Source organism: Gavia stellata, chromosome 1, assembly GCF_030936135.1.
Source record: "Gavia stellata isolate bGavSte3 chromosome 1, bGavSte3.hap2, whole genome shotgun sequence".
NCBI classification, from domain to species: domain Eukaryota; kingdom Metazoa; phylum Chordata; class Aves; order Gaviiformes; family Gaviidae; genus Gavia; species Gavia stellata.
This window is the reverse complement of record NC_082594.1, coordinates 30087660-30110110: the sequence shown is the minus strand read 5'-3', so window position 1 is coordinate 30110110 and position 22451 is coordinate 30087660. Positions and strand designations below refer to the sequence as shown.

Here is a 22451-nt window from a genome sequence, read left to right as displayed (position 1 = left end):
AAGTATTCTCATGAACACAGAAAAGCAATAGTTGCAGTTCATGTGGCTTGGTAGAAATGGCAGTAACTTGGCTGCCTCCGCCCACTGAAATTCTGTGGCTGACAAAAATGCAGTTATTTTCTAATTGCCAGTGGAAGAGTTCAAAAAGAAGCCAAAGACAGTCCCAAAAAACCCGCTGAACCGTAGCACGTCTGGGAATGTATATGAGTACAGATTGTATATGAATTCTGTCATGTTCTAGATCCATGATCATTAAAACTGAGCTCCTGTCTTTAGCCAGTGCACATATATATATGTGTGTGTACGTGTGTGCATGTATAAACACTAGTGGTGGTAGTAGACAGCCATCAGCAGTTCATATCTGCTGATAAGTTATCACCCTGATAAAGAATGAACTGTTTCTTCCACTTCATCATCCTTCCAAACATTGACGTCCCATCTGACACCATGTATCAAAGATGTGTTGCATTTTTTTTCACTTCAGATCCTTCTCTGGAAAGCTAACTGAAAACAATTTTTGTCTCCTCCTCTGGTTGTATAAGCAACCGCAGCGATTACATAACTGCTGAAAAAGCAACCTCCTTTCAGGACAAAATGTACACAAAATAATTGAAAGAAACAAAAGGACATCCAGAATATGTATTTTTCCCGAGCAGCTAAGCCAACACTTCCCACCATACAAATAAAAGTTAAGCAAAAGCTCTACTACAATCAGAATCAAATAAACTCACTGCGCATCATGGTCTGGCTGCATTTAGACAAGAAAACCTCTCCCACCAAATCCAAACTCTGCAATCCTTGCATAAATCAATGATATCATCTTTGGTGACTCACTGCCTACAATATTTATATTCAGTGAGCTGTCTCCCTCATGGGAAAGTGTCTGTACTGCTGAGACCCATAGCTCATTCTGATCCTTGTACACGAGGTAGAGAGGATGTTCTCTCACCTTGCCTTAATTTCACACACTTTGCACAACATCCCAGTAGCATTTCTTTTCTCAATTTCACAGCAGTGTTGAACAGTTCTTTGTCCCCTGGGAAGCTTCATCTTGTGCTGTCTAGGGAATAGAACAGAAAAGAACATATGTGAGTGTGATCATGTTCCTGTGTATGACATGAATCATCTCGGTAGACTGTTTTAACATGATACGCTCAGATAACACGAAGGCTGAAAGATAACACTTACTTAGAACATGAGATGGCAGTGGTGCATGCAATACTCATTTTGCTTCAATCTGTGAAAGAGTGATGATGCATTCTTTCATTACATATTCATACACCTTTTCTCAAATACTCTCTTACACATTTTTGTTATGTTTTCCCATTATCCAAGCTAGTCACCCCAGGCTCCCTTTATAGTCAATAAGAAGAAACAGGCATTTTTGCAGTGCAATTCATCTCATGTGAAAATAGACATCTAAAATATGACAGCTGAATCACACTTGAGAACTACCCTTCAGTCATTTACACCTGTATAAAATACAGCCACTTGCCTTGATTTAGCTCACAAACAATTGCACTGCGTGAATGGCAAGATAAAGGACAATCCAACTCGTCCATCTCCATCCCTCTTTAGGCTTCAAGTCTGTAATGGGTGTTATCTCGAAGATATTTATGGTAGATGAAAAAACCCTCCAAATTGGCAGATAAAATTGTAAGTAATTTTCCTCATTTCTGTAAATCATTGAATGCACCTCATTATCTTTATGAAAGGCTCCATTTTCTGAATTTGTGTCCATTCTTGTTTTCTTCTTTGGGCTGTTAAACTTCTGCAGCACAAGGAATACTATGTGCTTCTCTCCCCCTTTGTACTCCTCCTCTTCTCCTTGACTTAAAATTTCCATTGTCACTTCACTGTTGAAGAACTCTGGTGACAGACTCTAGGTTACCTGATTTAAAAGCAGTCACAGGTTTGTATTGTGGCCTAATGGTTTAAGTAAATTATTCTACATCAAACCCTGCCATTTTTTTTAAGTTTATTGATGAAACATCTTTTGTCTTCTCCCTCTGGCTCAACCTGCATTTTTGCTGTTACCTAGCTCATCAGCAGGGCTATTGGGTATAAAATATGCCATATAAGGGACAATTATAACCAAATTAATAATGATTTACATTCCTGCAACTTTTTAAATCTCGAAGAATTTTAGTCCAGGTATAATGATTCCAGTTTTACGCCAGAAGGACCAAATTCAACATCTGGCTCAGAATTTCATCCAGAATAAAAATTGTTCAAACTGCGAAGTTTCTGTGTGCATGTGCTGGTGGGGGGTGGAAAGTGCAAGAAAACGGGTGTCTTTCTGAAATGGAAACACCAGGCAATTTTAGAATTATATTACTAAAAGCTGGGAAAGCAAGTTGTGTCTCCCACACCCAACGTAAAATTATAAACCCAAAAATACAATGTTCATCTGACCCTTTAAATGCTATCTCAATTATTTTCTGTCTATGGTATTTATAGAGTATCTGTCACTGCATACAGGCACCAGCTGCATAACCACAGCTATTTGGATATGATCAAGTTAAAGCCATAGGACTAAGAGTAGCAACCATTAATTTCTATTATGATTCCCACTGCCCACAACAGTGTGATGCTCACAGTAATACATACACACATACAGAAAATAAATCCTGATCTTTAAATGAACAACCAATGCTGTCTCTTTGCAAGTGGAATAGGTCTTAAACATCAACCAAGATCTCAGATCTCAGGCACTTTTAAGCACAGATCATGCAAATCATGTGTTGAAGCCAATGCAGAGCATTTCTAGACACACACAGGTATGGCTCCCAAATAGCTTAGGCTTTGTTCATACAATCTCTTCTAGCTGTAGAAACACACTGCCATTTCAATGGGAAAAAATAGGGAGGAGTGGGAGGGGCCTGGAGTTGAAAAACTGAAGTATTTTATATTATGGATCCCTGCAGTGACTACAGTTCCTCAGAAGATGTCTTCTATTCACAGGTTTCCTTGAAGCAAGACTGTCAGGGCATGCCATCTAGGTGCAGTGCACGTGAGGTAGCACTTTTGTCTTACCTGACATGACATGACAAAGGCCTCTCCTGGCAAAATAAGAGTGAAGAAGCATTTCTCTGTCTGTCCTCCTTTCCACATGAAAAGATGGTGCATTCTTTTCAGAAAGGTGAATACCCAGATTTTTCTTCAGAGCAGAACTTCATAGCATTTCCAAAGACCTACAGACACTAAAAATATCTTGGGCATTTCAGCTGCTGGTGAAATCAGCATACTACTCGTTTGACCTAAAAGATATGTCTTGAGCAAAGATCAGGAAAATAACCTAACCTATTGGAATGAGGCATCCTCTTTTATTCGTTTCATGGAGTTTTGTATTTATATTTTGAGATATGACTAATGAAAATCAAGGCTAGTTTGGGGCAAGCCGCGCAGAAGTGCTGTCTGCCTCTCATGAGCTTTGGTTGTCCACAGGGAGAAACGGAGAGGGCCGTTGATCTTGTGCAAGTGTGAAATCAGAGAACAAGGCACTGCCTCTTCACGCAGAGATGCTATGCCCTCCATTCGCCTGAGCAGTGGTGTCCATTTTCCCATCACTTTGTAGGGACAACCTCTAGGATGGGCTTGAAAGCACCTGAACTGAGCTCCTCATGAATGAGTGAACAGAGTCTGTGGAGTTATTCAGTTCCTGGAGGCAGATATATATACCTGGTCAGCTGAGCAACTGCAGACTCCATTTGGTCCATTGGCTAGATCTCCATTGTCTTTCACGGGAGCTTAGACAACTGACTTACGTGTGGACACCGACATATTAGATCTAGCCATCTGGAAGTGTCACTTTGCCATCAGAGGGAAAGGCCTGGGACATAGTCTAGTGCAAAGGTGGTGAGTAGAAGTAGATTATGTATACATGCCCTTTGCACGTCCTTTCACCAAACCCCAGTGAAAGACCCTGTCATCTGCAGGACAAATCCTCACAGGGCTTACCCTGGGATGGGCAATGATTCTCTCTTGCCCTTAGAGAGAGGCTACAGGCAGATCTGCCACAATCTGTCATCTTGGTATGACAGCGAGGTCTGCCAGGAGGCACTGGGATAGATGTCAGTGCTCTCTAAGCCATAGGGAAGTAGCAAACTGTCTTTACTTAGCGTGCCACAGGCTTCTCGAATTAGTAACATCATCATACACAGCATAGCTCATGAAGGTGTTTTTGACTCCTGCCTGGGTTCTGAAAAATACAGAGGATAATGACTTCAGGTAACATGCAGGGAAAGTCATCCAATCTAGTTCCCTCTGAAAATGATCCTGGCAGTGGCAGGGCTGTACACAGGAGAACCAGAAAGTAGGGCCCAGCATTCTCTAAACTTCTTGATTTTATAAAAGCAATTTCCAAGGAAGAACAAAGAAATTGAATCAATCCCTGTCAAGAGATCTTTGGAGTGGTGGGCATGCAGGGGTTCCTCTGTGCTTTCTCCAGGAGGTTTGGTTCCTCAAACAGAAACACAAGTGGAAAAAAAAGCCATGTGGGAAAAGAAAATGTAGTCCTTTAGCCTTATTTCTTTAGAGAGCCTTATCTCTTTATGTTTGTTTATCCTAAGCATTTTCAACTCAGTGCAGAGCTCTCCCCTCCTTCCGTGTTGATAATGAAGATCCGCAGATGCTCTAGATAAGAAAACTAGCCAGAAGGCCACAAACAATCATTCCTCGGGACATGTGTGTAGCCTGTGTCCCTCTGCATCTTCTGCACTTGAGCAACCTCCAGAGGGCCCAGACAAGACCCTGGTCCTGGTGTGTCGTATGCTACAAAAACCTGCATAAGAAAGAGGCTCTGGCACAGTGGGAGCAGGCAAAGGCTGAGAAGGAAAGAAAGATGGCATGAGTTTAGAGGAGTGGTTAACACCAAGGTTTCAAAAGTAGGTTTTGGATACCCACTTTGAAATACTTCAAAGGACCTGATCACCAGGTATTTTAAGCTGAATACCTAAAATCACTGGAAGTTTTGGAAAACCTTGACCTATACCACTGTGTTATGATAAACATTATTTACCTTTACATAGAGAACACTCAGGATTGAACACTCATCTCTTAGTGCCCTTCCCTACATTAAATGTCACTCTTATCTACCTAGTGAAGCTCCTGTTAGAGACAGGTCCTGTCATGATTGCTTTCTAGATCTGAGATACTAATGGCATAAAGCAGCCAACAGCAAATTCAAGCATCTTCCCAGTGCAGCTACTGAGGTTGATCTAATTTGCAATCCTTTTCTGATGGCCCTATGAGTATCATCAAAACAGCATAAAAACTACAGAGGAAGGGACAGAGGTATATTCAGGCTACCCACAGTGTGCTTAAACATATGGCTCCTTTTCACTGGATTTGAGCAGCTCAGGGTAGCAGGCAGGCTGAGGGGCACATTGCTCTAAGATATCATACATGCTGCAAAGAAAAGATTTGCAATTCATTTCACCTACCTTTGGATTGCTAAAAGTCATGCATGTAGCCAGAGCAAATTGTCTAGAGTCCTTTTATAGACTGTGAGAGAAAGGTATTTTCAGAAGGTGATTCATCCTACCCATCCTACCCCTGAGATTAATAGCCTGTATAAATGGCTGTCAGCCTCCCGTGACTGCACAGGGAGCCGAGGCATGTCTTACACTAGATGCATAAGTCTTTAGATGGTAAGAGTCATCCCAGCCAGAGTTATACAGGTTGAATATGAGCCCATGTACCCTGTCCAGAAGAGCTCACATGTATGCATTTCTTTATATCTAAGAGAAAATGCTTGTATCAGTCAGTCGTCTTCCTCTGCATCCTCTTATATTTTGGCTACTCTGTCATTACATTTCTCTTCCTGTTCTCCTGACATTAATGCAGTAAGACACTACTGGAGAAATACAGTTATACTGGGAGAAGAAGGAGGAATAAAACACGCTGTGTGCAAACCCATTTCAGAGGCTGAGAGCAGAAAATCAGAGCACAGGCAGAACAGCCTGAGTGTTCCTGGCGTGCTTGCAGGCACAACACAAGTACACATCTGAAAGACAAAACTACTATCAGCTCAGCATAGAAAGCAAGCTGCCAGATCCAGACAAAAATGAGTGTGAGGCCCAACCTAAGCATGTGTGTGCATGCTGAAAAGAGCCAGAAAATCTCTACAAATGTCACCATCGTCTCTGGTTTGATATAGAGGTCCCAGAGGCCAAGAACTTGACTCTCGGATCTTTTTTGTGCAAACTGTGACATCTCAGACTCACATCAAGAGCTTTCTATATGTTTTGGCTCAATATCTGCTCCCAGTTATGTTGGTGGAAGGAACTTCAGATTCACACCAACCTAACAGAGTTTATTTTGCCATCTGTCTGTGTTTAGTCTTCATATTAATAATTAAGGCAAGCAATGCAGATTGGGATGGAAATTCTTTCCTGAGGAACAGAGCTGTGTGCCGTGCAAACCACCTAGAAGCCACTGAAAGTGTTGTTTCAAAAATTACTAATGAGCAAGCTCACTACTCATTTTTCCATAAGTATCAGCATTTCTAGGATGTCCATTGCATGGGCCTGTTATTTAAAATTTCTGCTGAACAAGAGCATGCCCAAAAAGTAATGGGCTCAGTTAATAACATGCTGTGAACCTTGTGAGGTTTTTTTGAGCTATAAATGTACTTTCTGCAGTCTGTTAATGAAATCGTCCTTCCTGTCAATGAAACAGGGCTGCGGAGAGGCAACTTGCATGAGTTTCTCCTGATGGAGTTTTTCCCAGCCCACGCCACAGCGCAGGGTTATTTGCACAGAGGCCCCTTCACTGGCTCAGGAAACCCTTCCAGTCAACACCACCTCCCTCGAAAGGGTCGTCGGCATTTAGGGTGGCCTTGGCTCATGGCTTTCCTCCACCCAGGAGAGGAGTGGTGGGTCACCACTGAGGCAAGAAGGTGTCTGTCAGCCATTCACCGCTTTCTAACACAGGTTGTCCAAATGGGCAAATCTGGTTTATGATATGCAACACATGAAATCCCAGAGGGGAAAGGTGGACGTGGCAATAGGTAAAGGCGTTATTAATCTCACAGACAAATGCATCTGTCACCACCTATGCGGGATGTCTTTGCCTCTTCTCAGTTGTTTCCTGATTTACACTGAGCACAAGCCGCTCAACTTCGATGGGGATATGACTCAGCACTGAATTTTGGCACAGGCTGCTCAGAATTAATTATAATGGTGAAATGCAGAGCTGTAGGGGCCCCAATTCTATTGATAATCCTCCTCACCACATAATCAGATTTTAACCCCCTTTGGCCCCATTACTAAAGTCCCCATCCAGGACCAGTACTTCCCTTCTGGAGGATAAAATACTTACTTGAGTATTTTCCCAGGTTTCTACCGAAGTTCTCTATAATAAGAGATTTCAGACAGGAATTGATAAATCCGTACTAAAGGGAGGAAAAACATTAACATATTATACCTCAAGGAATAAAAGGGGAAAAACAGAGATCTTGAAATGCTAGTTATAATGGAATGGCAAGCCTCTAAAGAAAACAACAATGCCCTCATTTTTGGGTACATTTGGTTTTTTAATAGCTCTGCTCATTTTGACCCCCAGTCCTAAATTCTTCACATCAGTAATTCAAGTTTCCATGAAGAAAACAGAGTAAATTTTGAAGCCATAGTGTAATTAAAGACAGTTACAAGAAAATAATCTGAGTAATTTGACTCCTTTTAGAGCCAATATAGCTAAATTATTGACAGACTAAAGAGGGGAAATTAATGGATCTCATATCAGACTTGAATGAAAGGCAACTGTTTTGTTTGGGAAAACCACACAGCAATTGGTATTTAAATCTGACTTACAAAGCTTGCTATTGAATTTTTTTAAAGTGTTCTCTCACCGCATATTTTCATCTTAAACAGTGATACTGGAAGAAGCTTACCATGGTTTGGCTGTCTGCTTGCAGCTTCTGCAAGGCAGGTGCTCTCGGCTCTTTGCAGCAACCAAGTTGCTCCTGCTTATTGCTGTTCTGGCACACCAACTGTGAGTTTCTTTTCCTCTTTGTTTCTTTTTTTGTAGTACATCAGTTTTGAATGCCTAGAGGCCATGGTACACGGAACTGAGAGATCCACAGAGAAATATAAACCCCAGCGTTTGTCTTTCTATGCATCCTTTCCCAGGAGAGCAGGGCATACTGCTCTGAAGAAAACAAAGAGAAAAGTATTTTTGTTGGTCTGAGTCTGAACTAAGTGTTTCAAGGTCAAACATGAAGTTACTCAGAAGAAGTTGGGGGCAGGGAGTGTTACTTCTAATAGAGCAGCCTCAGTTTTGAAATCCATAGATTCTGGAAGTAGGCTGCTCACTTCTTTGAGTGCTGCTGTTAGGCCAGCTCACACACCATCCATCTATATCTGTCTCAGGGTATGTCTAGGCAGCCAAGTGCAGTCCGTTGCCTGCCCAGCCTCTCAGCTGGTGAGGTACTCTCCACAAGTTGTACACCAACTGAACCTGGCAAGTTTTGCTGATCTTTGTCACTGTAAGGCATCATACCATATGAGAAGCAGAAAGACCAAATACTGTGTTTAAAAAGGCAATACTTGCACTGAAACTCTTCATCCTGGGCTCTCTCCTAGGTTATTTCATTTCTTCCCATCTTCTGTTTCCCTTCAGCCCCCTAAAGTCAACAGATGAGCTCCAGATCTACCATAGTGAAGGAGATCAGGCTCTGATCTTTCATATCTCGCTTCAGGGTAGAACAAGTCCAAAATCTTCTCCTGAGTAACAGGAAGTGTGGTGGGATGTTGCCATAACAGCTTGTCTGTGGAAAATGCCATGCTGTCATGTTCAAGTATCCCCTGACAGAGGGGTACTTTTACAAGAGCCTTTGGACATACTTGTGTGAATAGAAGAGCAGCAGCAGCTCTCATTCACACGGCATTCTTAGAAATTCTGGTTTTATGAGTAATTGAACTTCCAGAAACATTGTCAACAAATCCTTAGGGCCCAGTTTACATGGGAGCATCAGTAACAACCAACAGCCCTGCAGGAAGACAGCAGCAAGGGCTGCAGAAATCTGACAAAGGTGTGGGACAATTCTTTCTTTCAGAATTATGCCACCTGAGGGCCTGAAGTTAGTAGGCTTAGAGGCAGACAGACTGGGTTAATTCTGGACTTACTGTCAGTCTAATTTAATTCCTAGAAGTGGAGCTGTGTCTGCTCAAGCTTGGCTCCAAACCGTCTTTTCCAAAAGCAGTCAGGCACCAGTGCAATTGTCAGAGTCACCTAACTCCCACTGATGTTAGTTACGTGCCTTTTGAAAATCCCACTAAGGGCGACTGCAAATCTGACCCTGGGTATACTGAGTTCCGTTTACTCAGCTGTAATTATGGGTCAGCTCTGCTCGCACTGGAGTCCTTCCACTGAACTTTCCACTTTCCTGGAATAGCAAAGACCTATATCATTGAGGTGAGGGGGACAAAAATTAATTCTGCGTATTGGAAACTGAAAAGTGAAGCTATTGAAGGATAAGAATGTGATAGATCAGTTCTCTACAGTAAAGTGATACTAAAGCTAGCTCTAACTAGCTCTAGAAACAGCATGGAGTATTTTATTGCTTACCATTCCTTTCTCCCTTTGCTGTTCCCCATACAAGTATCTGGAGACAACAGTATGGTGTTTTTCAGTTAACAGGGACGCAGTATCATACACCAAACCACAAACAAGCCCAGACTAAGAGCCTGCATGTGAGCAGTCCCAACACTGATGTTATACCTGGGCCTTATTAATGCAGAGAACCTCATTAATCTGAATGCTTTGGGACCATACAACCATCTGAATCAGTGAAAAATCCCATTGCTGATGTGTAGTCATAACCAGTGCAAAGACATGTTCCTTTTTTTTTTTCCTGTAAATGAGTATTTTGGCATAAAACAAAGCAAAAAACCTCAAGAAGTTTAGCAATGCATGCACTGAATATAAACATACCCCTGGAAGACACAGGAGCAGCTGATGCAGGAGCAGGTTAGCTTTTGACTAACTGAGCTGCTTGGATTAGCAAATTCTGGAATAACAGCATTACAGGCCCCAAGAAGCTGGAAACCTCATATATTGACTCTCCTGGGCCTTGGAAGGAACTTCAGAATCAGGTCAGAAACTCTTAGCTCAGGCCTATCTCAAGACTGAACTTCTGAATCTTCAAATCCTCTGCTTATTATTTTTAATCCATCTTCATATTTTCTGTGCCTAAGAGAGCATTGTTTCTGGCAATGACATTACTTTGTCCATTTGTTTCCAGACACAGTCAAAGGCAAATGGTCAGCATCTCAGACAAGATTTACTGAGGTCCTAGTATCTCCTATGATGTCATGGTTATTTATTTCCTAAGGAAATCATCTCCCTGGAAGAATAAACTCATTTTAAAAACTAATGTTAATTGGAAACTGCCAAACAAATGCTTGTGAATTAAGGAGCCTAGAAGTGAATAACAGATACACACACTGACCGTCTGTTGATGAAGCAGGACAAAACGCTTCCCTTTTCTTTTCATCCCAAGTTTACTTCTAATCAGAGAAATAGGAGCACTGCAGAATAGCTAGGAATGAACTGCCACCGTGTGGCCAAGGGACAGTTTTAGCTACCTTTCTAGAAATCTCTTTCAAGAGCTGTTGCTCTGAGATAAGTGACAGTCCCCCGCACTTACTAGTGAAAGCTTTCTGCTCAATCACACATTTCACTTTGGTGGCACTAGCAGTCACCATAGGCTCCTTGGTGAGGTCTTGCTCTCTTCTCAGTCTCACTTCAATAAAAGGGTGGAACACATCACTTTTAATTCCATAAATTCTTTTTATATTTTCTCTAATAGGTCACCTCATTTTCTGACAGGGGTCAGGGTATCATAATCACTGAGACATTCAGGTGATGATGCCTCGTCTTGCCTTAAAAAAGATGGATAATTTTTTAACAGGAGAAGCCTGTGAGTAGAAAACTTTTCACTGTGCACTAAATTACTGCTAACCAAGTAACAGACTCTACCCTCTGCTTCTCAGCCCCGTCTGAAGCAGCTGGGCTTATATGTTCTGATTTGCCCTCAAAATTCTTCCAGAACAACATGTTTTTCTAGCTGTTAACATGAGTCAAGAGTCATTCCACCAACTTGATGCAACTTGGTTCCATTTTACCATGGGCATAACAGAGAGCTACAGGCCCAGAAGGTGGCAAAAGCCCCCTAAACATAGCCTGCTATTACTGGCCACCTTCGTGCTGCTTTCATCTCCTTGTGGACCTGCTCCACCACAGAAACAGAACAGGCACTTTCCTGAATTTGCCCAAGCAGAACTACAAACTGGCCCTACAGCTGTGAAAATCTTGAAGACATCCACTGGTTGCTAATCTAATATTTTTATACGCCCCATTCAGTCTGGAGCAGCAGATAACTATATATCTTTGCTATGTATTACCTTGGAGGACTTTCTGCATTACTTAATGTGGTGCTGACACCTTCTGCCTTCCTCGTAACTTTATGGCACCGAAAGCTTCAAACCAGAGTGCACATCTTGTCCAGCTGCCAACTTTCCATTATCTGCCTTTATTTCTTCTTTTTCTGCCAAAGACGCTTGCAATTTCAGCTCAGTTATGTGCATCATGATTACACTGAGTTGCTCAACGCAAAAGGACAAAATGATTTTGAATCCCCCAGGACATGATTTCTTCAACAGATTTCAACTCTCTTCAGTCACTGGATTTTTGTACGCAGTGTCTTTAGTTTCTCACAGACAGCTGTGGATGTGGCATCACAGAAATTCATAGCCTCTTCAGAGCTAGTGCTCAGCAATGACACTAGCTAGAGGAATTTGAAATACCCCAGTACTTCAGCTGAGCTGAATTTGAAACATCAAAATAAGAGATGCTCTCCTAAAAATCGTGCCTACTACTCCAATGCGCTTTGGGAAACAGCTTTTGGGGATCAGTGCTGTGAGGAAAGCTCACACACAGCGGCCTTGATCAATATTAGTGGTGAGACACTGGAATAAGCTGCCCAGGGAAGTGGTGGAGTCACCATCCCTGGAGGTGTTCAAGGAACATGTGGACAAGGCATTGTGGGACATGGTATAGTGGGCATGGTGGTGTTAGTTGATGGTTGGACTTGATGATCTTACAGGTCATTTCCAACCATAGTGATTCTGTGATTCTGTGATTCTGTGGTATTGCTCCTAGTTGATGCACTTCGTTATCAGGACCTGGGGGCATGACTGAAAGAGCTCACTAATAATCTCTGTGAGGGATCTAGGTCACACAGAGCTCTGCTGGTCATGAATAATTCTTCTGCATGATTTGCATTGTCAGAGCACCTATAGTAGGTGCTTAATTTCAACATTGCAATGCCTGAAAATAGCTGCATGTGGCAGCAAGGTCATTTAGAGGGCCTACCCAAGGCAGATAGAGTCCATTTAGTTTCAGTGCAGAGACATGTGCCTCCAAAGGCCTTGGGCAATCAATTCAGAGCTGCCAAGGAGCACCTTTGTAGGGGAACCAACTGCTCCTGGAAACTGCGTGGGAAGCTGACAGTGTTAGGCAGGGACATGGTTCTGTCTCCGGGCAATACAGAAGGTGCTGCCATCCACACTAAACTCTTCTCTGAGGAGGTAGCTAACACAGGGGAAATGCTTCCCTTTCCTCTCTCCTGCTCCCTTTCTGCTCAACCGCCCTGTTCTAGCACAGGTAACCCAACACCCAACTTCTGGGCTTGAATCAGCATCTCCCATCTCCCCAGAGAGGGCCCTAAGATGCTAGAGCCACTCTCCATAGCTCTGTTGGAGCTGAGCTGTGTCTAGTGAGGAGCTCACAAGGACTAATATGCTAGGAGAAGAAAGACGCCTGCATTTATGGGATAGGAGGTAGAAAATGTTCTCAGATAAAAACTGCTTTATTTTACTTGCTTAATTAAAATTTCCTAAGATGATAACAGGCCTGAAGAGAGCTTTAAGAAAAGGGAAAAAAAAATAATCACAGAATCCAAATTGAAATTACAAATCTTTTTTTCCCTCTCTGTCTCTTTTTCCTAAAAGCAAACACATATTTCACACTGGAGTTTGTGTGCTGGACAGCAGGAGGACCCTTACCCTCTGTCACCGCAGATGACCAGAGATATCTCCGTCTTACAAGGACAGACAAGAAGTCACAGGGAAGGTCAAACATGCTGAAGCAGTCTGGTCCTGCACATCACAGTGCGTTCTTAAAGCAACAGCAAAAAGATCAGCTACTCCAATGAGTAAAAACTTGGCACTATGAACATGAAGCACAGCCCAGGGTAGAACACCGTTGGAATCCTTTTCTTCATCTTTCATCAGTATTTTAATTATGCACATGCCTAATTGTGTTATGGTAACTCAAAAAGATGGTGATGTTTTCTCTCAGCATCCATTCATGTTGCAGGTTCTAATAGCAAAAAGGTGACCACACACTTAGTAAAAATGCCCCTCAGCAACTTCAACATGAGAGTCTGCTTGGAGAGGTGTTTCAGGGTGACACAGTTGCCAAGAATGTGCAGGTTTTGGCCTTAAATTATCATATGTCAAAGGCAGAACAGTTTTAAAGACAATTATGATGTTCAGTTCAGGGCAGTCAGGACAGGACTGGGGAGGTACAAAGGCAGCAATGTTATCTCTATAGAGAATACAGACTAATCATGAGAAGCACAAACAGCAGAGAAGCAAAACCTAGACCTGAATTTAAACTCTTCAAGAAGATATATCAATTATGTTGGTTAAACTGGTCATTTTGAAGAGGATACAGACTAGACAAAGAGTGGCAAAAGCACCTTCAGAATTAAAGTGCTACAGAAACAATTCACCCTTCCCCTTCATGAACACCACTAGAAAAAGAAACAAAATGCTTTAATCAAACAGGAGATGCAAGCTCTGAATGGAGAAACGTGGTTTTTTGGCACTCTCCTATCTCATGACAGAAAGTGTCCTAGATCAGTGAGATCTGAGAGAGGTACTTCCACCTTGTGGCAAAAATGCTGTTTGAATAACCCAGTCCCAAAGACTAGGAACACAAATCAGCAAGAATTGCTACCTGCCAAATGTTCTGTGTGGTGGGCACAAAGTTTATGGAGGTTATGATATATCAGATGAGTTAGATTGATGGCCAATGCCTTAGGAAATTTATTCAAGCCTGTGGACACAAAAACCACTGAACATAGAAACAATAAATCACCAGTGAATCACCAGCTGGTCATATCAGTGCTGCCATGATCCATCTGTCACTGTGAACCACCGATTGAACACCAGATGAAAATAATCAGAGTAAGCAAAGGCTTGATCCCAAACATCTCAGCAAATTCTTAAGACAAAGCATGAGCTGGGGGATGTGGCTCAGACTGGTGCCTGTGATATAAATGGTATTGCCCTATCTGAAGGGCCACAGGATAGTATTTCCATAGGGCGCTAGCTCCTCGTCACTTTCTATGCATTTTTACATTGCTGTACATCAGTAAAACTGGAAGAGTATGGGGCTTAACAATTCCAAGTATCACAGGGAAGACATCACCTTTAAGATGAAAGAGCCTGAAGAGGAACACTTCTAGACTGCATTCTTCCTAATACGTGGTCTTTAATGATGAAGTAGCAGAATTCCAAACATTGGGTATAATCTAATGCTGATGCAGTGGATTTGTCTGCAAATTGTCTTCTGCCCTTGAGAACAACCTTTGCTCCAATTTATTCACGAAGTGTTCTTTTCCAAGACATTAAGCTTTTCTAGTGTACACTAGGATGTGTAGATTCAGCAACTAGGTGTTAAAATAGATGAACACTAACAGGTGATGTAACCATATGAAAAAAAGTTGTATGCATTTGTGGATGCAGCGAATCCCTTGATGTTGTATCCCAGGACAGAACCATTCCCAAGAGCAAGCAGAGTACAAGATAGCTTGTTTTTTCAAAATACACTGGAGCAATTCCTCAAAACACAGGTTGCTAATGCTGATTCCTTCACTGCAGCTTTTTCTGCTTGTACCACAGCCTGCTTGTACCTCAGTGCTGCTGTATACTCTCAGATCATAGAGTCAATGATGGCACATACAAATTTTCACATGCAAAAGAAGAAGAAAATTCCGCTTCACTGCTCTGAAGTTGGAAACACAGGTGCAAAAGCTCCAACATACTAGCTGAATTGCTTGAATTGCTTTGCAGTACTGGAGTCAGAAGAAAAATTACTGCACTAGGCAATCTCTGAATCATTGCTTTCAGTAACAGCACTAGAAAAAAGGTTTGTCAAGTTGGAGTTCCCCCCAAGCTGAATGACAAAGCAGTATTGTTAGGCACAAGGAACTCCATGAGTTAGACCCTCATATAAGTCCAACGTTGGAATAGCCATGGCTTAAAATATGTTCCACACAAAGAACCTTCAGCAACTGCATACGTCACTTCTAGAGTGTAAGAGTCGGGTCAGAGGTAAAAAAAAAAAAAAAAGCAGCAAGTCTTACATGCCCTATTTCATATATTCTATCTTCAGCTGAAGAGGGAATATTCTTTCAATATTCTTTCTTATGTGTTTTGGGCTTAAATTTTAAAGTGCTATATGCCCCTTCCACAGCTTTGGGCAAGTACATGGGATGTCTTTCCAACCTCTTCCTAGAGCCTGTGGTTCTCCGCTGGCTGTTTCTTTGAGACTGGTTTGCAGCCTTTGCTGTTTGGGCAGTATCTTGTGAGTATCTCCGGGGAGCACGAAGGATCCAGTTTGAATGCAAACTGTGCTCACTTGTGCTGGTAGCAACTGAAAGACAGAAGATAATCTGGTGTTAAGAGTTTGCCAGTGATATTTTTACATGCACAGTGAGAGAACAGGGTGCCTGCTGGGTCCTTCCTGGAGGTAATGCTGAGAAACCAACTGGTTTCACTGCAGGATGTTGCTTGGGACGGGATTCATGTTATCTAGTATTTCAATGTCTGAAGTGTAAATACATATGTCAGAGTTAGTCCCTTTATACACACTTTTAGGGCACAGCTAATCTGACCTGTTTCAGATTTCCAACTTAGCCTAAGATAAAGGAGAAAAAAGTCTGTTTCTCTTTATTGATTATACAGGATAGATGATGAGCTCAGGGCACGTTATTATTTAGTTGGGCAAAGCCATCCTTTCTGATGGAAATGTACTGTTATTTAGCCTAATCTCTAAATGACCTTTTTTTCTATTTTTTTTTTTGCTAGTTGGAGAGAAAACATCCAGCCATTTCTCAAAGAGAAAAAAGAAAAACAGATGAAGAAAAAATTATCCTTATATTTTTTATAGCTCTCCTCCAAAGACAGCTAGTGGTAGAGATGCAAGGGTGGAATTCAGCTGTGGGCAGAAGGCAAGCACTATTCCAACACTACACATGCTACATTTCTTGTGTAATGGTCACACATAAAATAATTGCACCCTTTCAACAGGGAACAAGCAATGTATTGTTGCAGTTTCACATACAGCATGTAATGGTCCTAGATTTGGGAAGCAAAACTTAGAGGAAAACTGTATCCAGTAAATAAGCAAACATGGTCTCACAATGCCACTCCTCCCTCTACCCTCTGCACACCAGAAGTAATCATATTTCGGCTGGTTTATACTGCACCATCAAAATCAACATCCACATTTGGCAGATCCACGTCAGGAACTCTCCGCCATCTCTCTGAATCCAGGTCTGCAATAACTGAGTCAAAGAAAGCTATTGCTTCTCTTACATCTGAACAGGACTGTGGGCCTTTTCTCTCCATGGGTGCCTGTTGATCAGATAGGGGGGGAAAAAAGAGTTACCTAAGGGTTGGGCACAATGACTTCTGAATGAGCAAACTGTATAAAGAAGCTGCAATTATTGTATTTGATTCCATACTTCAAGCTGTCAGAAAAGGATGCAGGTCCAGATTACTCCACAGTTTGTAGTCATCAAATAAAGGAGGACAGCAGTCTTAACAAATGTCCATCTTGTTACATGCTCAACACCAAACATCTTCTACTTGGGCACTGCTAGCCAGGTGTTATAAAATCCCTCTGAATCCCCCTATCAGGCTGTTTAATTAGGTGTCTAAGTGACAGCTGGTCTTTGTGACCAAATTTATTCTACCTAGCGGTAGGCACCTAATGAGACACACATTAGAAATGTAGTCATGCAGGGTTCCTTCTGTAATTAATGCAGGGCTTGAGTACCTTCAGAAGATGAGTCAGGCCTTAGGTAGGCTGAATCCCCCTCTGCAGACAGCTTAGCTGCGGAGGGATTGTGGGGTAACTTAGTTACTAATTTAAGCATCTTATTAAAATGCCTAGGTTAGGTGAAATGAATCCAGATCTAAACTGCTAAAGTCTTTTTGAAATGGATAAGGACTATGTGTGCTAAAATATGAGTCATTCAACACTGTGATAATTCCCATAGGAAAGCCATGGAGTTTAAAATTAGGAGCCTGTCTTGATAAAAAATCAAATGCCTGTCTATAAATGCTGAAGCAGTCATAAAGCCTCGGTTAGAAATTCTGTAGGTCCATGTGGGATGAATACTTCCTACCAGGCTCTACCTAATGAAGGGCTCTATATTTTCCCTGCCAGTCCAAGCTAGGTGTATTGCCAGGCAGCACTACCAAGTGAGGAAAGTACTACCTTGGGTTTCAAACATACAAGCAAAAGGTACATGCTGTATCACATCTCTGAAGGACCAGCTTGCTTCCCATTCTGTGGAGGCAGAGAGATGAGCTAGTTTATTCCCCTCCTGACATTATGGGTTGATTGACATCCTCACAAGTGCTAAAAGATAACTGCTACCACACATCTACTGAAAATAGTGACTGGTATTATGACTAAGCCCTTATTGGTTAAAAGACATTTTAAACACATGCCTATGTACTTCCAGTATATCTGACACACCTCTCTATTCTTCTCTCTCACTAGACCCAATTGGCAAATTTTGAATCCACAGACAGCCTGTAGTCCAGGCCCCAGGGATCTTTGGATTAAACCTCCCATGAGGACAGGGTTGTCTGGACAAAGTACCTTCCCATTAATCATGCAGCAGATAGGAGAAAGAAGTGAATTTCCACTGACAGGTAATTTAACACAAACAGATAGTTAGGGACAAAACCATTCAAGCTTGTTGATAAGATAAACCTTGCAATCTGTGAACATAAATTTTTTAGTTAGGAAGCAGAGTATTCTGGCTATTCTAAAAGTCTTCATGACCTTTCCCTAATTTTTGCAAAGCCAGGGCTTTGACCCTGCCATCTGTGTCGGCAAGAATGACTCATATGGGTGGCATATGCTGCTGATGTTCCTGTCTGTTCCTAAGGGCACGGCTTGTGAAGATAGCATGCCAGCCAGTACCAGGGCTGTTCATACATAAGAGTTAGATGGCCACAGTCAGATGACAGCACTCGTAGCCTCAGCCTGTGGGAGATTCACAGTTTTATTTTTGTGGTATCATTACAGTAAAAGGTGAAGAATTGTACCATCTCAAAATGACCTGCCAAATTATTATTTAACAGAGAAAGGAACCCTTAGAATTCCTCATGCCCTACAGCCTATCAGTAGAGCTTGCACTGATGTTAAACATAGCACTGACAAGCTATCTGACCAGTCAGAAAAAATCCTGTTTGTTTCAATGAATTACAATTACTTTGTGTAAATAATTTTATGGCAATAAAAAGGCTGCCAGTAAACCTAGGGATTACTGTGCTTGTCAGTCATTAACAGATATAAATAACCATAGCGGAGAATTCTGAGGGACTTAAGTAGCCTGTCAGAGTATTGAGAGAACAGCTCACTCTTTCATGTTTTCAGATACTTCCCATGCTCTCATACCTCTTTTCCTATTTTCTCTCCCCTCCCACAAACATAGACATATACATTTCTTTCCATGACCAGTCATTCATACTTAATTTCACAGTACTCAGAAAGAATCTTAAGGTATTTAGCAGCATTTCAAATGATGTAACAGTAAAAAGACAACCGGCTGAGACCAATAAAGCAGAAAATCACCGTAGGTCATACAGCTAATTGCTTCATGGCTTAGAACCAAGCACATGGCAAAAGTTCTTAGGAATTACCTTAGAAGACTCTTTGGAAGGAAGTGGAAGAAATGACTTCTTTCCAGTTTTGGATGATTTTGTGGACATTGGGGAATCTGCAGCCATATGCATGGATTTCAAGTTATTGATGTTGTCAAGATATTTTTTCCTCAAGGCTAACAGATCCTGTAAGTACTTCAAGCAGTCCTGAGTCTTAGAGTACATCCAGTCTCTGTCTTCCTCTTTTGGCTGGAAGCAAGAGTCGATGCTGGTTGTACTTTTGCATTTTTTTAGTGGTTCACTAACTTTTTCCTGCTCACCTCCAAGGACGTACATAGAAGTGCTGCGGATCAATCTCACCGCAGAACCTGTGCCATCACCGTAAGGGATGTCATCTGTCACATTGCTTCGGTGGGAGTTGGGGTGAAATATAGAATGGATCTTTTTGAACATAGTGTGTCCCTTCCTCCCCTTTATACCTTTTCTCTTTCAGCTCCTTATTTTAACCCTAGATCTGGTAATCGGCAGCTGTCAGTCTTGCCCTCAGCAGATAATTTTGCCACTTCCTGTAATGCAGATTAAAAAATCCCTATTGCTGTGCAAATTGCTTTCAGTCTAACACATTGTGAAGAGCATGATGGTAATGCAGAAGTGTGTTTTCTATTCCATTTGTGTCAGTGAAATAGCTTTATCCATTCCTCGGTTTAAAATACAGTACAGGAGGTCAAATACCATGCTTTGACCTTTTATCTAACTGCCGCTCCCCATGAAAAACATCAGCATCGAGGCAGAAATTCCCTCCTCCACGTTTCCTCCGCGCTGCTCTGTCACCGCGGTGTCACCCCCGCGGGCCCCTTCACCGCCTACCGCCGCCGGCCGGCGGGTGCCGGGCGCTGGCCGTGGTGCTGAACCGCTCCCGCTCTCCACCGAGCATCCATCCGCCTCCCGGAGGCGCCGACCGGCAGCCTGGCAGGCCTCGGCGGGATGCTTCTTTGGAAGAGCTTGTTGAGATCAGCCTCGACAGGGACAAAAGTCTGAGTGGGGAAGAATAGTTTCTGCAGGGTGGAGTTCAGCTGCTGAAAGAAGTCGCTCTGGGTTTCACCCGACGGTAACCAGGAGATGGCTACAGCTACCTGATACCGTAGCACTACTAGGAACAAAGTGGATTCAGATGTCAGGCTCTATTACACTCAAGACAAAGATGCCCTGTGTAAGGGATGCTGTAAAATAAAACACTCTTCCAAAGTACTCATCTGGCAAAATATTGCAGACAGAAACCGACAAATTTGTATCTTTCCACATTAGTTCCTCTAGATTAATGCAAGAACATTTAATACAGTCAGTTTGATGACTGTTTTTTGGCTGAAAGCTACTGAGAACATTGACTATTATTGGCATATTTGAGCACTGCTAGTATTTGTGACTGTGTGACAACATGATGTATGGTTTAGAGATACGTAGATAGTGAATTTGGTCAGTTCTCATGTCTAAGACAATCAACTACTTTTTAAAAGCAAGCAGGAATGTCCAGATTTACCATGTTCAAAAGAGTTTTCATAATTCATCCTACTCAAGCATTGAGTGCTTGAGAAAATAATTATTTTGAAAGCCAATGGATATCACCCTGCAGACTCTACTTAGCAAATTTCTGCCAAGGCCACTGGAAGTGCCAGTTGAAGGTTTAGGCATCCTAAGAGATGCAGGATCTCAACAGGAAAGATAGGTTCTAATACAAATTTGCATTCATTCCCTCAGGAACACTGATTTACTGGATACTAAACTTATACCACAACCATCTTAAAACATGTACTTTGTTCCTTTTACTTACAGCTAAAGCTGAAATGTCCTTATAACATAACCAAAAATTCAGGCAAACTAACTTTTTGCCACTTTTTCAGCCTTCTAATACTAGCATAGACATGATTCCAGCTGCAGCTGACAGTAGCCTAGAAATTGTTCTGAAATAAATTCAGCTGCTTGAGATCTAGTACTTGTATAGAGGTATTCCATTATTGATGATCTCCAAAGTCCTACTCAATCCCACAGCTAGGTAATAGGTTAAGTTGACTTTATGCTAGCATAGACCATTAGAACTATGAAAAAAGATGAGATCTCTCCCCAAAATTACATGTCTGAGATGGAGAAAATTTCTGGTCATCAGTACTAGCATAGAGTAATAGTAATTCTATCTACAGATTGATTTCATTTTCAGAGCAAAAGGCTACAAGGAGATTTTAATTTATTGTCCTGAATGAGTGAGGTAAATATCTGTCATAGCCATTCTAGACACTGTGTTTGCTAAGTTATGAAAATGAGATTGTTCCAGAAAACCCCTATTAAGAATTACTTAGATTTGCTACACAGCATACTGGTGTTTGGTTATAAACATGATACAATACCACTGAGCCTCAGAGATGCATTATAAGTGACCTCATAGTCACAAAACCTGTGAATCAAGAAAATCAGTGGGAGCTAAAGGAGTTATTGACAAAGAATTGAGTCAGTAAGGTCAATGGGAACTCCACCAAGCAACTGCTTACAGGATCAGACATTGCCTTTCAATAGCAGATTGATTTCTAAGCTCATCTGGACTTACAAAGAGCTACAGGGTAAAGCAAAAAATAACCTGAAAAACCCCAAGTTTCTGTTCATGAAACCACAGAAGAAGATCTGTGAAGAGTAAATCTGATTATATACACTGTGATCTGAAAAACATTTCATATGGGCCATAGATTTTCCTATCCTGCTTCAACTAAGTACTTAAAACATGTGCTGACATCTCACTAATTTAAAAAAAGCTTTCAGGCTCTTGAAAGGGTTATCAATTTCAAGCAGGTTCATTCCCAATTTTTAAAAAAGCTTGCTGGGCCACATTCATTCTGTGCCAACATATGTGTCGTTCCCATTGTTCATGGTGGTGTTAAAATAAAGAAGGATTAATAAACGCATGAGACAATACAATACCTGCATTATATACTAGAATTTCATTTGGAGTAATAAAGGGCCATTTACAATTATTTCAGACTGAATATTTCATTCTGTGCATTGGTTATGAGCAGTGGGAATACACAATCTTCCTCTCCTATTGTAAAAATGAATATTAATTTGTTTTATTCAGAGTATCTACTGTAATTTAAATAGCTCCATGGATTTAGAAAGTTGAAGGACAAAATAATGGATATATTTAAAGGTCACAAATGTCTCTAGTGTGTTTTGTGAGAAGAGGAATGCCCTATGTCTTTTTAAGATATTTTCCTATAAGGCATTTGCATCGAAACAAGTTTCCTGAGTAGTGCTTTATTTATTTATAGTCAAGCTCTGGTCCCCATGTACCTGTAAGTGTCACTATTTAAGTAAATAGCAGGGCAATTATAATTCAGCCACCACAGATCACAGGTGTCTTCCCCAGTGTTACTGCTGGGGACTGAATATGCTACCATTATCTAAGACAGCTGGTAATTAAAAACCAGC

The 22451-nt window shown here is 41.6% G+C and overlaps 1 protein-coding gene across 1 annotated transcript; it reads right to left on the bottom strand.

Annotated features, from left to right (window-relative positions):
* Positions 1-15487: 15487 nt before the first annotated feature.
* Positions 15488-19433, bottom strand: C1H13orf42 (chromosome 1 C13orf42 homolog). The gene is made up of 3 exons (XM_059824894.1): positions 19020-19433; positions 16565-16712; positions 15488-15729 (listed from the first exon to the last, which is right to left on the bottom strand). The coding sequence occupies exons 1-3, from the start codon at positions 19431-19433 to the stop codon at positions 15488-15490; spliced, it is 804 nt and encodes a 267-aa protein (XP_059680877.1).
* Between the last annotated feature and the right edge of the window lie 3018 nt (positions 19434-22451).

What these genes read in the sequence shown, in the direction of transcription:
- C1H13orf42 (XM_059824894.1), bottom strand. Translation starts at nt 19,433, where the DNA reads ATGTTCAAAAAGATCCATTCTATATTTCACCCCAACTCCCACCGAAGC. An exon ending in CTTCCAAAGAGTCTTCTAAG is followed by an intron (nt 16,713 to 19,019) that starts GTAATTCCTAAG and finishes TCTGATCAACAG; the next exon opens with GCACCCATGGAGAGAAAAGG. An exon ending in TGTGGATGTTGATTTTGATG is followed by an intron (nt 15,730 to 16,564) that starts GTGCAGTATAAA and finishes TCTGTCTTTCAG; the next exon opens with TTGCTACCAGCACAAGTGAG.